Source organism: Enhydra lutris, unplaced genomic scaffold, assembly GCF_002288905.1.
Source record: "Enhydra lutris kenyoni isolate GAN:26980312 unplaced genomic scaffold, ASM228890v2 scaffoldscaffold19, whole genome shotgun sequence".
NCBI classification, from domain to species: Eukaryota; Metazoa; Chordata; class Mammalia; order Carnivora; family Mustelidae; genus Enhydra; species Enhydra lutris.
The window spans coordinates 4,507,296-4,524,380 of record NW_019154103.1 but is presented as its reverse complement, the minus strand read 5'-3'; the positions used below and the strand labels follow the sequence as shown (position 1 = coordinate 4,524,380).

The following is a 17,085-nucleotide window of genomic DNA, read 5'->3' as shown; positions in this document are numbered from 1 at the left end:
AACATTTTTTTTTAAAGATTTTATTTATTTGACAGAGAGAGAGATCACAGTACACAGAGGCAGGCAGAGAGAGAGAGAGAGGGAAGCAGGCTCCCTGCTGAGCAGAGAGCCTGATGCGGGACTTGATCCCAGGATCCTGAGATCATGACCTGAGCCGAAGGCAGCAGCTTAACCCACTGAGCCACCCAGGTGCCCCTAGAATAAAAACATTTTAAAAATGTTTCTTAGTTTTGGAAGGAACTCCTTTTATCTCAAGCACCCTCAGCTGCTGTATACTCTTTAAGTGTATATAAAACTACTGCCATATATTTGTTAGAACCTTATAGAACAAGCATAAGTAAAGTAGTATTAATGTTTTTTGAGCTAAAGTCAAGATGATATAACTACTGTAACTCTCTGCATTTGTCACAGGTTAAACTGGATCACTTTTCAGTTTGGACTTTTGATCTCTGAATCTAAGTGTAGAGGCATGTGGGGGAAACATAGTTCTCTTATATTTTATGACAGAAGTTCTCATCACCCTTATAATGGCTTTGAAGCAAAGACTGTTTTTAAGGTTCTGCATTTTGAAAACAAAAGATTATTTCAAATGCTGTTGCTTTAGAGGAATTATTTTAGTAGAGTTCATAAATTTAATGTACTGATTTTTAAAATTTTCAGTTTACTTGTTACTTTTTCAAAAGTATTTAGACTTCATTTGGAAAGGCATACTTACAACTTTTAAAATATTCCCAATCTCAGAGCAGCAGTGTTAGGAAGAGTATGGGGTTTGGAGTGTTATGTAAAGCTTTGCTGCATACTGGCAGGCAGACTTTCGGTAGTTCATTTAACATCTGTTTTCTGATAACATCTCTTTTCTTTCTCAATGATGTATTGGTTTCCTAGGGCTGTCATAGTAAATTACCACAAACCAGGTGAATTAGAACAACAGAAATGTATTTTCTCACTTTTTAGTGAGAAAGTGGAAGTCCAAAATCAAGGCATCAAAGGGTTTGTTCCTTCTGGTGGCTTTACAGGAGAAACTGCCTTTTGCTAGTTTATAGTGATTGCCTGCAATCCGCACTCAGTGGCTTATAGATTCATCACTCCAGTCTCTGCCTCCATCTTTACATTGCCTTCTTTAATGTGTCTGTGTGTATAATTTTCTTTATAAGGACACTTACTGGATTTAGGGCCCACCCTAATCCAGTGTGATCTCCTCTCCAGCATTACCTTAATAATATCTGCAAAGTCTTTTATCCAGGTAAGGTCACATTCTTCAGGTAGATATGAATTCTTGGGAGGACACTGTTCAACCTGCTTCAAAGGGTAGTAGCATATTCCTCTTACTTAACAGGAATTTTATAGGAGTAAACAATATGTAAGAATGTACTTCAAAGCTGTAGAGTGCTCCCATGTTTATAGTTCTTATTGTTTTTATGCTTTATCTTTTAGGTGGTTATGGCAGTTGCTCAGCTGTATTGGCACATATCACCAAAGTCTGAAGTTGGCATCATTTCGAAATCACTAGTGCGTTTACTTCGTAGTAATAGGTAGGACATGATTTTATTTGTTTTTTTTTTCTTTTGTGTGGCTTCAAAAGTAGTGTTTGAACAACTAATCTATCTTTTAGACACTTATTACATGACTCTGTGTTCTGTCTATAAGATTTCATACTTAAGGGGTCATCATACAAGCCTTTATACAGTTTATCTCTAAGTTGGTGATAAATATAAAATTTCTCTTAAACTCAAGCCTAAAGAGATTGAAAATATTTTGGCAATGTTTAAGATCAGATTTTTATTGTTGTTTTGTTTTCTCTGTTTTAAGAATTACAAAACAGTTTCAGCTATTTAGCTTACCCTGAATATTTTGTTATAATTAGTTACTTTAAATTTAAAATTTCCTTCATTGAGTGCTTACTTCTGCTAATAGAGTTGGGGGGAAAAGATTACATGTAACAAGACCTTAGCGCCTCAGCTACTTAACTCTAGACTGACTTTTGCCATTCCTTAGTGATATTCTTTGTGCTTAGGACCTAAACACTTTTGTGTTTAGGGTTCTTTGTGTGTAAAGACCATGTCTTTATACATGGTCATTCTTTTCCTTTTTCTCAGTTCAGTAATTTTTTCTTTTCTGTAACTAGTTCAAAGGCTATCAGAAGGTTCTGGAATGCATTTTTCACGTGAAGCTTTATATCACATTAACTTCTACATTCATTTCTTAGATATTTGGACATAAAATAACACAGCTTTTTTTTTTTTTTTAATCTATTCATTCTGGTCAGAACTGAGTGACATGGTGATCATCTGATCAAGAGTTTATATAAATGCTATGATCATGTTTATTCTGTTAGCCCTAAGAACACCTTTCTTGAATGTGTTCAGAGCAGCTGTAGTTTTGGCTTTACATCTTAGGAATACAGTATTGTAAAATAGGTTTTAACTTTTCCACATGATGAATCAAATCTTATTTATTAGTTTACAGGAAAATGTGTTTAAAAAGAAGACATAAATACCTAAGATTTGCTAAAAACTGTTTAATATTTGAGTTCAGTTTGAAACTTACTGCCTTTTTTTTTTTTTTGGCTTAATATACTGTTTACATAAAGGTACTTACTTGGAAAATATATCCAATGAAAATTCTCCTTTCATTTTTAGGGAGGTGCAGTATATTGTCCTACAGAATATAGCAACTATGTCAATTCAAAGAAAGGTATGTACATTATGAACACATAATTCAAGGGAGAAATGAATGCATTAAAACCATAAATGTATTTATATATTTCTTTTTATAAAGGGTATGTTTGAACCTTATCTGAAGAGTTTCTATGTTCGATCAACTGATCCAACTATGATCAAGACACTGAAGGTACACATGCTTTTATTTTTCAACTACCCTTAGTACATCTTTATTTTGAAGATACTGCTCTAGCTTCTAGCATCTGTAAAATGGAGACCTGCATTTCCAGAAACACAGATACTTTTAGGGATTTTCTTTATACTTTCTAAACTTTATTATTATATCCAGTTATAATAAATGCTGCTGCATCTTAATAATACTAAGTTTATACATGCTACCTGCACCTTGAATAATGCTTTTTACACTGGACAAGTAGATAATTTCAGCACTGTGTTTTTAAAGTGATATTACAGAGATTTGAATTGAGTATTGTGCAGGATAGAAAAATAGGGTTAAGTTTCTAGGATTTAGAAAAGACTTGTGGAAAAGTTGATGTTTGAGTGGATTTTAAAAGAATAATGTTTTTGTGAAATTTTTTGTTCTTGTTGGTACATTGAATGGGAGGTGGTTGTAGGGTCTGAGTAGGAGAAGAGAGCAGTTTATGCTAACAGATTATGAAAGAGCGTTATGTTCAGGGAATAATAACTACACTAAAGAACATAGGGATATAAAGTTATGATAATTAAAACTGTGATATTTAGACAGAAAAATAAGTGGGATAGAAAAGAAAGTGTGGAAACATCCCTGTATATGAAGATGTACTATATAATAGAGGAGACCTTACAAACCAATGTGGAAAGGATGGACTTTTCAGCATATATTGGAATGATTGGTTACTCACATGAAAACTGGGTTCAATCATAAGGAAATCTAATACACATCAAAATTGTAGGATATTTTAGAAAATAACTGGTTTGCAGTCATCAAAAATGTCAAGGTTGTGAAGGTCAGAAAAATACAGAGAAAATTTCAGGCAAAAGGAGACTAAAGATAAAACTGAATGTCTGATACTGAATTGGATCCTTTTATTATGATTGAGATAATTAATGAAACTTAATGGAAGTGATGATTGCATGGAGGTATGTATAAGTGTTAATTTTCTTGATCCTATTATGTTCTGTAGGACAATGTCCTTGTTTATAGGGAATATACACAGAAGTATTTGGGGATGATGTGGTGTCAGATTGGCAACTCTCAAACGATTCAGATCAAAATAGTTCTTTTTACCTCTTCTATATGTTTGAGATTGTTTTTTTTTTTTTTTAATTATATAAAAATGAAAATGTTTTTAAGTGTCTGCCTTTGGCTCAGGTCATGATCCCAGGGTGCTGGGATAGAGTTCCACATCGGGCTTCTTGCTCAGCAGGAAGCCTGCTTCTCCCTCTGCCTGGTGCTCTGCCTGTTTGTACTCACTTGTTGTCTCTCTCTCTGACAAATAAATAAATAAAATCTTAAAAAATATTTAAAATGTTTTCATCAAAATAAAATGCAGAGTGACGCCGTGATCTGGGAAAAAGATATTTCCAGTACATATATATGAAAAATGACTAGTACTGAAAATACATATGGAACTTCTCTACAATCTATCCCTTTTAATTGGAGTGTTTAGACCATTTATTTTTAATGTAATTTGTGATATGACTATGTGTATATATACATCACACATACATCTTGTGTTTTGTTTTCTATTTGTCCTGTCTGTTCTCTGTTTCTTTTTTTTTTTTTTAAGATTTTATTTATTTATTTGACAGATAGAGATCACAAGTAGGCAGAGAGGCAGGCAGAGATAGAGGAGGAAGCAGGCTCCCCGCTGAGCAGAGAGCCCAACGTGGGGCTTGATCCCAGGACCCTGGGATCATGACCTGAGCCGAAGGCAGAGGCTTTAACTCACTGAGCCACCCAGGTGTCCCCCTTTTTTCCTTTTTCATGCTTTCCTTCAGATAGCTTGAATATTTTTTACGAGGAAGAACTGAAACGTTTTTATTGAGCCTATTGGAGATAGACTTTTAATTACATCTTTTTATAACTATGAATCAAGAAGAGAGAATTAAAATGTCCAAGTATTTGGGATGGTAGGATAAATGAGAACAAATCTAAGAATTAATTGGTATCTGGAAAACAGAGGTAGTACATGGAGGGTAAGTTGTTTTCTAGCTTTATTAATAAAGGGAAAAAAAGCAACAAACTACCTGAAATTGTTCAGGTTAATTAGATATAAATTATAAAGTTGGGACAAACAGGGAAGATGGAGGATTCTCTTTTTCCTAATTGTTTTTGAAAATTATGTAATTACTTGTTCTCTGCTTGGAGATGTAGGAAGACAAAATTCACCAGAAAGGTATAATGCCTCACAACATTTGTAACAGTGTGACTTTTTAAAAACAAAAATTACCATTCTATTCATTGCCTTGTCTTTATTAAATTAATCCTTTTTCTTTGTGCTTTACAATGTTACTCTTTCTTTTTTCTACTATAGCTTGAAATTTTGACAAACTTGGCAAATGAAGCCAACATATCAACTCTTCTCCGAGAATTTCAGGTTTGTATACACTGCTGGTTATAAAGTAACTTCTAAAACATTTGTTTAGTTTACAGTCAAATATATATCTTTCTCAATTTACAAATAGGTAATTGTGTTAAATAAAACAGTGATTTGGGACAAGATTGAGAACTATGAAATTTGTAAATTTTCATGAATCAACATTAGCTACAAATTCTAAATTTAAGGGAAATAGTAGTCCCTTTCATGTTTTCACAGCATTTGAAAGACTGGTTTATTACTGTTTGTTGTTGTTGTTGTTGTTTTAAATTACATTATATTACTGGTAAGGATTCCATGTCTCTGCTGTCATCATCACTAGTCCATTCCATACTCTGCATTCATGAAAGTGGCTTCACTTTTTACCTAGTTGTCCTGTTTAATTGTCCTATCTCTCTTCAGATAATGTCCTCTTAGCTTTATGTATTTTTGGTCTAAAATTGCTCCTGTTATGATGCTTTTGTCATTATTTTTGTTTTGTTGTACTTTTTAAAACCATTAATGCATATGGATGAGGTGCCTCCCTGCCAAACACCCTTAAAAAATACTATTCAAAAACTATCTCATGGATATATGCACTTTAAGATGGAGGGGTCAGCTCTGGAGACTTAGTGGTACAGGATAGCAACAGAAAATCTCCTATCAGTATTATGAATTTTCTACCTCATCAGCAGTTTTCTTAGTGAAAATGTACCACATGCTACGCGCAAATCACAGTTTTTGTTAACCCCCAACTTTTATTGATTTCATTTATTTTGTTGCTATAATCCTCCTGTATAACTATATTAAATTTCTTTTTAGTCAAATAGATACTGGATTTTTTAAATTGTATGATCTTATACTTTTAACAGGAGTAGTAGAATATTATAGCATGTCCATAGTTTATAATTTTATAACTGGATTGCTGTACTTCCATGGTATTTATTTTTCTAGAAGAATTTCTTATAAAATTAGGATGTTTTGGGGTGCCTGGCTGGCTAAGTTGGTTAAGCATCCAACTCCTGATTTTGGCTAAGGTCATGATTTCAGGCTTGTGATGTGGGGCCCCATTTTGGGCTCCACACTGGGTGTAGAACCTGCTTGAGATTCTCTCTCTTCTCTCTCTGCCCTGCCCTCCCAAAATAAATAAATAATTTTTAAAAATTAGGATGTTTTGGATATCTAGTCATATTTATGTATGCCAGAAAATATAGTATCTCAAGTTTTTATCCAGTAATCCATAGCTATAGAACATTGGTTAGATTGGATTTTTACTTCATTTTTATAAATTTGCTTTTATATATATATATATTTAAGTTTTTAATTTTTGTCTCAGTGTTTTTGTTTGTCCTTTTTCTTATTGTAGGTAATCAGTTGGGCTGTCCTTTTGCTATCAGCTTCCTGCTTAAGTCAAGTTTACTGGGGAGATAGGCAGTGAATCTCAGGCAGTTTTATGGCATTGTTTAGTTATACAGAGGTGACATATTGAACCTATCTCAAAATATTGGTAATCTGGCCATTTCAATTAAGATCAGCATTTTTAATAAGGCCATTGTTTAGTTATACTTTCTGATACACTTTTTATGTATCTATTTTTATCACTGTCAATATTTGTACCTCATTTGTGTGGGTTATAGGTTATGTTCCTTTTTGAGTAAAATAGAGAATTTTTTTTTCCTTTTTTTTTTTCAAAGATCTCATTCATTCACTTGACAGACAGAGATCACAAGTAGGCAGAGAGGCAGGCAGAGAGAGAGAGGAGAAAGCAGGCTCCTTGCTCAGCACAGAGCCCAATGCGGGGATCGATCCCAGGACCCTGGGATCATGACCTGAGCCGAAGGCACAGGCCTCAACCCACTGAGCCACCCAGGTGTCCCAAAATAGAGAATTTTTTAAAGATATTTTTTGTAATTGAGGAAATTAGGTCATCAACTGGGAAGCTGTTAAAATACAAATGATCTTTCCCACATGGAACTAAGAGAATTTGTGTAATTTATTTCTTCAGTATTTAATCTTGTTCTTTGTGCTGTTCTCACAAAATCTGTATGGCTTTAGATATTCTTAGATTTTTTTTTTTTATTTGTCATTTTGACACCATTTAAATGTACATCCTTTTTGGTATGTTAAATAACCATAGTGTTAATTATACATTATGTACATCTTATTTGAAGTTGGGAATCTTTTTTTAAAAATGTCAGTCGAGGGATGCCTGGTTGGCTCAGTCAGTAGAGCATGTGACACTTGATTTCAGGGTCGTGAGTTCAAGCCCCACATTGGGAGCAAAGCTTACTCAAAAATAAATAAATTTTAAAAAATTCAGTTGAAAATAGAATTTTAAATTTTGTTTAATACACTATAATATATAAATATAAGTATGCATATTTAAAGCATATTTATTTCTGTAAATAAGAAAAGCTGAGTTTTTAAATTAGGAAACTTATAATCAAAGTGAAACTCTTTAGGGCTATATTAAATTTTATAAAGCTCTTTTAACTTGCTATTGTTAAATCAGTGATTTCTTTTTAAGTTTATATAAATAAATAGTTTACAGTATGTTTTTAAAACATTCTTTTAAAGAAAATCTATTTCAAAAGTAGGGAATTCTGTTACAGACTGAGTATATTTAAAGTCTTTATTGCAATACTGCTCATTGTAGTTATTATAGTTTTATTGCCATTCAGATAACATTTTGAAAATGTTTGTCATTAGTGTATTTGTCCTTTTCCTCCTCTTCTCCCAACTTTAGATTCAGTGTCTCTGAAAAAACAACCCTTTTTTTCATAGATTCACAGATGCTGCTGGTTAAATGAACTGAAACCTCCAAAGAGAGAGTTCTCATCATCTCTTTCAACCTTGCACTTAAACTAATTGCTGTCTTTGGGTGACTGCTCCCCACTATCTGTTTTGGAGTCACAAGCCTCTGTGGCCACAGGTGAATGAACCTGGCTTGAAAATGTGCCTCTTCTATAGGCACATTCTTTAAGTAAAAAAACAAAATTAAATTAAGCTAAGTCATCAGTTGGCCCTGTTGTGCATATAAATGAGAATATTATAGATTCTAAAATTTGTATTTTTGACAAAGTTAGTATATCTTTTTGTTCACTTGATGGTACCAAAGTATAAACTAATTGAAATGCTATTTTTTAGACCTACGTGAAAAGCCAGGATAAACAGTTTGCAGCAGCCACTATTCAAACCATAGGCAGATGTGCAACCAACATCTCAGAAGTCACTGATACATGTCTCAATGGCCTGGTATGTCTGTTGTCCAACAGAGATGGTAAGTTGATAATTTTATTTTCAAGTAATTTATCGTTTGAGTACTCTTGGCATGATCTTCAAATTCTAACATTTTTTAACATTTCATTTTAGTGTTTCCTGTATGTCAGTAGCATGATCATGATGAGAGTAGCAATTTATCCTCGAAATAGAAAGACACACACACACACCTTTGTGGTGTTTTAGTAAATTAGATAATAAAGTTGCAAACGGTATTTGTTTTTCCTAAATAGAACTAAGAAACTGTAGTTTGTTTATTTTATTTCTTCACAGTTTAATCACCTTCATTATGCCTTTTCCACAAAGGTTATATTTTATGGCTTGTAATGACACATAAGTCATGTATAATATTGGTTCACCTGCAGAGGGTGCTAAAAGCAGGCAAATGACTATAACATGGAGTGGCTAGATGAAAAAAGTATGTTTATTGTGTACCTTCAGAGTTTTTTTTTCCCAGAAATTCAGCTAATAATTTTATATTCAATATTAAATTCAATTTAAAAGTCATCAGTTTGCAACAACTTTGTGTTTTTAAGCCAAACAACATGTAAACATTTTGTAAAACTTGATAGGTGATAACCAGTAAAATGCATAATCTAGATTTCATACTGTTCTGTGGTAAAAAGTCTGTGGTATGACTTTAGAATAAATAAAGCCATTTGGAGAAAGATCAGTATTAGTCCCTTTCACCTTTATAATAATTTATGTAGAGGATTTTTATTATAATTGTATATTTGATTAAAACAGATTCTTTTTAGGAAAAGCTCAATTTTCTGTGTAAAATCATTGAAATGATTTGTGGAATTCTAAGTATAAATATGTCATATTTAAACATAGGCATATAGGACATAGGAAGCATAAGTTGAAATGTAAGAGAATTGATTATATTTAAATTTTATTTATATTATTATTTGTATTTTCACTAAATAACTCTTTTATCCCTAATTATCAAATCCCACATGTAAATCTCTTTAGAAAATTATACTATTGTGATCACTACTTCTAATGAAAAAACTGAAACAAAATTTAGCCCAATTTAGAGTGATTTTTTTATTGTGAACATAAAATTATAAACTTTAATCCTATAAATTCAAGATAATATGATGGATAGAACGTTTTTCTACATGTAATATTAAAACTAAGTGGCAACAAAAATTTTCAAGGAAAGTGTGTTTTTTTTTTAATTGACTATAGAAAGTAACTAGAGGAGATTAGGATGCTAAATGTCATTCATTTTACTTGTTTCTACTTTTCATTCTTTTTGTCTCTATTTCTGTGTTACACTTTAAAATATGAGTTGAAAAACATGTTTTATTACCTGTATCTTAATAATGACCTTCTAGTCTATTATTTATGATACATTTCTTGGGAAAATATTTCCAGAACATTAAAGATTATGAACCAAGATTTACCAGGGTAATTTTTCTTTTAAAATTCAGTTGCATACAAAAAGTACTGTAAATGAGAACACTCATTAGTTCTTTTAAATACAAAATATATTCAAGGTTTCTGAATTTTAGTTTTTGACCTTTTTTTCTCATGTGAAATTGTTGTAGATTTTAAAGCAATTATCTCTACTTCAGTTTTGTAATATATTAATTTCTTGAAAAATACCTTTTATTGATTTTCATTTAAATAATGAGTATTCTACCCCAGTAGCACTTTGAAGGAAAGAATAGATTGTTTTGTAATTATGTGATGAGAGATTAAAATAATCTATATTCACTCTTAAAAGTAGGAGAATTTACTTATTTAAACTCTGATATTTTGATGTTTAGGCTTTTGTTTTTGATAAATCAAAACCATCATTATAACAATGGCTTTTTTCTCTGTAGTTTAATATTTAGAAACTTTAATTGTTCAGATTTTGGTTGTATAATCATCATTAGCCTATAGTTTCTGATTCTTTAATTCTTTTTCATATGAGTATACTTTTGTCATTTGGAAACCTCATTAAAATTAGTAAAACAAATAAGGAGAATATTTTTATTAAAATCAGTAGCATTAAGGAAAGTAATAATATTTTTAACTTAAAAATGGCCAATCCTGACAACAGAACTCCTTTCTTCTATTAAAAGATCTGTTCTTAGAAATAGGTATCTAGAATGAGGCCTCAGTTTCTTTAAAATCTCTAGGATCTTTTGAAGCTCTAAGATCTGTAACTCTTGATTTTATGTTAATACAAATATCTGCTCATCTGTTCAGATAATGTATATTAAACCCTTAGGGGCAGCCTCTAGGCTCCATTGTTTTTTTTACATATATTTAACACACTGTTTTTAGACCTGTAGGTTTTTTTGTTTTAAAGATTTTGTTTATTTATTTGATAGAGATTACAATTAGTCAGAGAGGCAGGCAGGGAGAGAGAAGGAAGCAGGCTCCCCCTGAGCGGAGAGCTCCATGTGGGGCTCGATCCCAGGACCCTGAGACCATAACCTGAGCTGAAGGCAGAGGCTTTAACCCACTGAGCCACCCAGGTGCCCAATGTTTTGGTTTTTTTTTTTTTTTTTTTAATATTACTGACTTCTCCCTTCTTGACATGGAGAGGACTTTTCAAGGCAGACTTGAAGCTTGCCTAAAACAATTCAGTATCACTATCTGAGATTAATATGACAAATTTCTCAGGGATCTTTATGAGAAATCTGCATTTCATTTGGCTGAATAAATTTACCATCTACTGTAAACTAAAAGGATTGGGGCAGAGGACTATTTTTTATTTCATTGAGTTTTATATAATTCAGTAAATGTTTATTGAGAACTTGAATATAGTTGGGGTTTTTAGTAAGTGTTAAATAGGTGACTAAGATATTCATTCAGCCTATAAAAGGTTCCTGCTTTTACAGAGTTAACAGTCTAATGAAGGGAGACAGTAATATAAAACAAGTGTATTATAGTTTTTCTGTGTATTGACCACTTACTCTGTTGGGGGCTGTCTGCTTGCATGTAGAACTAGACTACCTATGTTTGAATGTTAATGTTATCTTGAATAAATTACTCGATCTCCCTGTGCTTCAGATTCTTCATTTGGAAAATGATGGCAATAGTACACTGTAGTAACCTTGAAGGCATAGGCTAAGTGAAATAAACCTGCCACAAAAAGCCAAGTACTTTATGATTCCACTTGTGTGAAATATCTAAAATAGTCAAATTCATAGAATCAGAGAGTGGAATGATAGTAACCAGGGGTGGGGGAAAAGGGAAATAGGGAATTACTAAACAGCAAACATAATGTTTCCGTTAAGTAAGCTGAATAAGCTCTAGAGATTTGCTGTACAACATTATACCTATAATCAACAATAATGCAGATGAAGTTTTGTAAGAGGGTAGATCTCATTTTAAGAGTTCTTACCAAAGTGAAGTTAAATTAAAAAAATAAAAATAGTAGGCTCTATTTCTTACAGTAAGGACCCTTAAGTCTTGTTAAGAACAAAGAAGAAGCTAGGAAAGGTCCAGAACACAGGATCATTTTGTGCTTCTGGTAGAACAGCACTACAGTCCTGTGGTCTTTGAAAAACAGGAGATAGAGTAAAAGAAAAGTAGGGTGGAATTACATGAAGGGGTGAGAGGGCACATGGGGTGGGTGAATAAAGACCCCTGCTGAAGACGTCCAGGTTATTATGCCCAGAACCTGTGGGCAGAAGGGATTCCATGGCAGAAGGGATTTTGCAGATGTGATTAAGATTCTTGAGATGGAGATCAGAAGGGTCCTTTTAAGAAAAGGAGGGAGGTCAAGAAAGTCAGATGTCAGAAGCAGAGATTGAAGTGATGCCATTGCTAGATCAGGACCTTGAGTCAAGGAATGTGAACAACCTGTAGAAGTTAGAAAAGGCAAAGAATAGATTTTCTCTTAGAACCTCCATAGAGAGGTAGTCCTATTGACATCTTGCTTTTAGCCCCTTAAGGTCTAAACTGTTAACTTCTAACTCAAGAACTGTAAGACACTGAATTTGTATTGTGTTAAGCCACTAAGTTTGTGGTAATTTATAACAACAATAGGAAAGTAATACAGCATCAAAAGATAAATGATACCAAATATATTTTTCAGCTATAGCCAATCCTGCCTCTCCATGTGTATAATTAAAATTATACAATATTTTTCTTTGTCTAGTTTTGAAATAATACATTTTAAAAATTAAAAAATTTTATACTGTGGATTCTTAAAGCCACATTTACCATATTTTACTTTGCATAGTAATTACTTTTAATTTTTCTTACCTAGAGTGTAAGTTTGACAAAGTCGGGATCTTAACATTTGTTTTCATCAAAGCTCAAAGCAGTGGTCTTTGTATAGTAGCTGCACCTCTTAACTTAGAATTTAGAGATGAAATGGTACCTTCTGAATTCTGGATAAAGTCATATAGTTCTAGGGCATTTGTCTTTCTTCATCTTTAAAATAATGAAAATAAGGTACCTACCATATATTACTATAGAGGAGAAAAATATTTTCTCATATCATAAACTAAAGCATTGTATAACCATCAATTTATCATTCTATTGGAGAAAGAGCTATGTAATTTGAAATAAGTATGTTTAATAATGATTAAAATGATAAAAAATTTTACTTGTATTCTTAAAGCCAGGTAAGAAAATACATTTTAGGGGCCCCTGGGTGGCTTCATCGTTGAGCATCTGTCTGCCTTCAGCTCAGGTCATGATCCCCAGGTCCTGGGTTCAAGCCCCATATTGGGCTCCCTGCTTGGCGGAAAGCCTGCTTCTCCTTCTCCCACTCCCCCTGCTCTTTTGCTGTGTCTCTGTCAAACAAATAAATAAAATCTTTTAAAATATATATACATATTTTTTTTCAGAGAAAAGAATAGCAACACAAATCATGGTATTTCTAGTATAATATTAAAATGCACCTTTGTAGTGTATGCCAGGGGAATTTCTAATGTCCATGAAGCCCTATTAATAAAAAATGTCAAAGTAATAAGTTAAGGCATTGTAGACTTATTTATTTGGCTTCAGTAGCATTAGTATTTGTTTATATAAGAATCATTCCATAAGTTCTCTGAATTGTAATCTAATTGGATTATAGTTATCTGCTGGTGCCACCAAAAATGTAACTCTGGACTAGTAATTAGCCACTTCAGTGTGATAACTCAATCTCAGAATCCCAGTTTCAGGAACTGCTTCCTTGGAGTCACTCCCAGGACCAATTATTATATTAGTTAATTATAATAATAATATTATATTAGTTATAGATATACTAATATATATATTAGTTTTATTATATTAGTTAATGTTATATATATAATAAATATATTTCTTGCTCTGGCAAGAAACAGATGGCATACTTAAAAGATATGATTGAAGAGAATTTAATGAAGGAACCATTTATTTATTTATTTATTTATTTTTTCCAAAGATTTTATTTGACAGAGAGAGAGATCACAAGTAGGCAGAGAGGCAGGCAGAGAGGGGGAATCAGGCTCCTCGCTGAGCAGAGAGCCTGATTTGGGGCTCGGTCCCAGGACTCTGAGATCATGACCTGAGCCGAAGGTAGAGGCTTAACCCACTGAGCCACGCAGGTGCCCCTGAAGGAACTATTTATAAGATGTGGGCAGGATTAAGAGAAACCAAGAAGGTATGATATAACGTCCGGAGGCTAACAGGTTATTGACCGTGGGAAGCCCCTTTATCATAACTAGAGCTGAAGGAAAGGGGTGTGAGGAGTGTGAGCAGTACAGCAGGCGAGAGCCATTCAGAAGAACTGAAACTATCAGTAGAAGAATGTACACATTGCCAGGGAGACCTGGTAGTAGAGATCCATGATAGCAAAAATTCTCTCCTTCTGCCCCCTTGATCTCCTGCTGGTATGTCCTATCAGCTAAACATAGCTGGAAGCCAGGGACAAGGGAGTCTGGTTGATGGAATCTGCACAGGTCAACCTCTAAGGACAAAGAGTGGGTCAAGAAAGGCAGAGAGTGGATTCACTGGACAAATGGAAACAATCCAGCACATAAGCCCACCCTTTCTGGCTCTGAAGTCAGTGCTATTTCTATAGTAACACCCTTCTTACCATTAATGATCTTCAATACTCACTTTTCTGGGCATATCCCTTAAGGAATTTTTTTGTTTTTAGTTTGCTGTTTTCTTTAGAATTGGAAAAAAGTTATTTAGATTGTAGGTGTTTGATTCCCACTATGTAGTTGATAGGAACCAAATAACTTACATGGTGGCTATTTGATTACCACCCTATGGTAGAAATCAAGTATTTGAAAGCTATAGTTAAAACCTAAAGACACTTGAATATTATGGTGAGCGGCAAAATCTAACCTCACGTTGCTTTTCTCACTCAAAGAGGTGGGTATTGGAAAGGGATATCAGAAGTTAGGAGGCAACAACAGAAGTTAGAAATTAAAGTATACTCCTCTGCTTAAGACAGTATTCACCCCCAAAGTTTGGAAATATACTCGTGGTTATACCTATCTATACTATCACCTAGTCATTTGAGACATGTAGAATATTTTGCTAACTTAAATTCATATTTTACCAGGAATATTGCATTTGAATTGCATTACATATATTTAATGTGAATAAATCTCTCTTTTTCAGAAATAGTTGTTGCTGAAAGTGTAGTTGTTATTAAGAAATTACTGCAAATGCAACCTGCACAACATGGTGAAATTATTAAACATATGGCTAAACTCTTGGACAGTATAACTGTGAGTACCAATTAAGCGATCTTTCTGAATTTAACTGGATTTTAGTCAATAAATTATAGTGTTGTTAGGATAATGGACATCTTAAGATGTAGTGGCTGAGAGAGCTTAACTATCTGGATTCAAATCCTGGTTCTGAGATTTTACACTGTTGTGGAAGGGAATTACAAATCTGGAAAAGGGGAAAGATGCAATAAATGCTGCATTGTTAGTTTGGAAATGGAGATATCAGTGTAAACTTCATGACTTTATAAATTGTAGATGCGTGTGAGTGTGTAAATGTGTGTGTGTCCACACACATTTATGTATACGCATATGAATGTGTATATTGAGTATACAGTCATCTATTTTTTTGAGAGGGCCTGCATGCAATAATGCCTCAATACAAATGAGCACACCTAGTGCCTAGATCTTGGTTTTTTTTTTTTTTTTTTATCTGAGATATAATTTTATACCATAATATGCACTCATATAATATAGCAGTTTTTGGTGTATTCATAAGGTTGTGCAACCATCACTACTTTGTAATTCCAGTATGTTTTCATCATTCCAGTAAAACTGATTCTCCCTTTAGTCCAGCCCTTGTCAGCTAACTAATCTACTTTGTCTCTATGGATTTGCTTATTTTGGACATTTGATTTAAGTGGAATCATATGTCAAATGGCCTTTTGTGTCTAGCTTCTTTAACTTAGCATGTTTTCAAAGTTTGTGCATGTTCTAGAATGTAGTACTGCATTCCTTTTTGGTAGACCTTGGTTTTTAAATTTCATTCACCCCTTGAAGGACAGGGCTGCTTCGAGAAATGGCTGATTTTAGAACTAGGGCAAGGAAAGAATAAGATGATCTGGGAACATCTTGTTGGGCAAAAAAGGCAAGGAAATGCTCACAGAATGATAGAGACATGTCAGAAAGACACAAAAGCCAGCTTGAAGGGGCTCCCACTGGCCAATTTGGAAAACAAAATAAATTATAGTAAAAGGATTATGGCCTATTGAATAGGGTAAGACTCTGTTGAGACCACACTGGAATGAATGATTGATTAAGGGAGAGGGGGAAGCTCTTTCTTACAGTACAAAACAAATAAATGTAGGAGGAATGATGGAATTAGACTATCACCATTTGCAAGCCATCACAATAATAATAGACTGAGGTAAGACTCATTAACAAATGGTAAAAAGTAGGGGGTAAAAGTTTAGGTAGTCAGAGGATATTTGTATAGTTTCAAAGTATATTCTCATATGATACTTAATTACAAAACATAAATTAAAGACTATTAAGTTTTACAATGGAGAAACCTTGCAGGTGTTACCTGAACCAAATGAACATGGTTCACATTGCCAGCAATGTAATTAAACACCACCTGATATGATACAGTGAATAGAACTTAACATCAGCTCTGTTGAATTCTTGCAAAAGTGAATGACTTGAATATAATCAAGAAGAAACATGAGACAGTGGACTCTGAGAAACAAGCTGAGGGTTTTGGAGGGGGAGGTGGGGGGTTGGATAGCCTGGTAGTGGGTATTATGGAGGGCACGTATTGCATGGAGCACTGGATGTGGTGCATAAACAATGAATGCTGGAACACTGGGAAAAAAAAAAGAAGAAGAAGAAGAAACATGAGACAAACCCAAATGGGAGTATGCTACAAAATAACTGGCTATACTCCTTAAAAATGCCTATATCATAAAGAAAAACTCAGGAACTTTTTCCCATTAAGAGAGTTTAAAATGATATCACAACTTTATGCAACACATACTTTTTTATTTTCTTTTTCTGTGAAGGATTTGGGAAGATTTGGTAGGGATAATTGGCCAAATCTCAATAAAATCTGTAGATTAGGTAGTAGTATTGGTTCAGTATTTCAATTTCTAATTTTTAAATCATTTTACTGTAGAAATGTAA

General features: G+C 33.4%; 1 protein-coding gene across 1 annotated transcript in view; it reads left to right on the top strand.

Annotated features, from left to right (window-relative positions):
- The window catches only part of LOC111148283 (adaptor related protein complex 3 beta 1 subunit), a 278,207-nt gene that overhangs the window by 126,928 nt on the left and 134,194 nt on the right, over positions 1 to 17,085 (top strand). The window contains exons 9-14 of the mRNA XM_022504764.1: positions 1,435 to 1,532; positions 2,640 to 2,694; positions 2,779 to 2,850; positions 5,198 to 5,260; positions 8,387 to 8,519; positions 15,074 to 15,183. Coding sequence (XP_022360472.1) covers positions 1,435 to 1,532; positions 2,640 to 2,694; positions 2,779 to 2,850; positions 5,198 to 5,260; positions 8,387 to 8,519; positions 15,074 to 15,183 — 531 coding nt within the window. The remainder of the gene's footprint in view (positions 1 to 1,434; positions 1,533 to 2,639; positions 2,695 to 2,778; positions 2,851 to 5,197; positions 5,261 to 8,386; positions 8,520 to 15,073; positions 15,184 to 17,085) is intronic.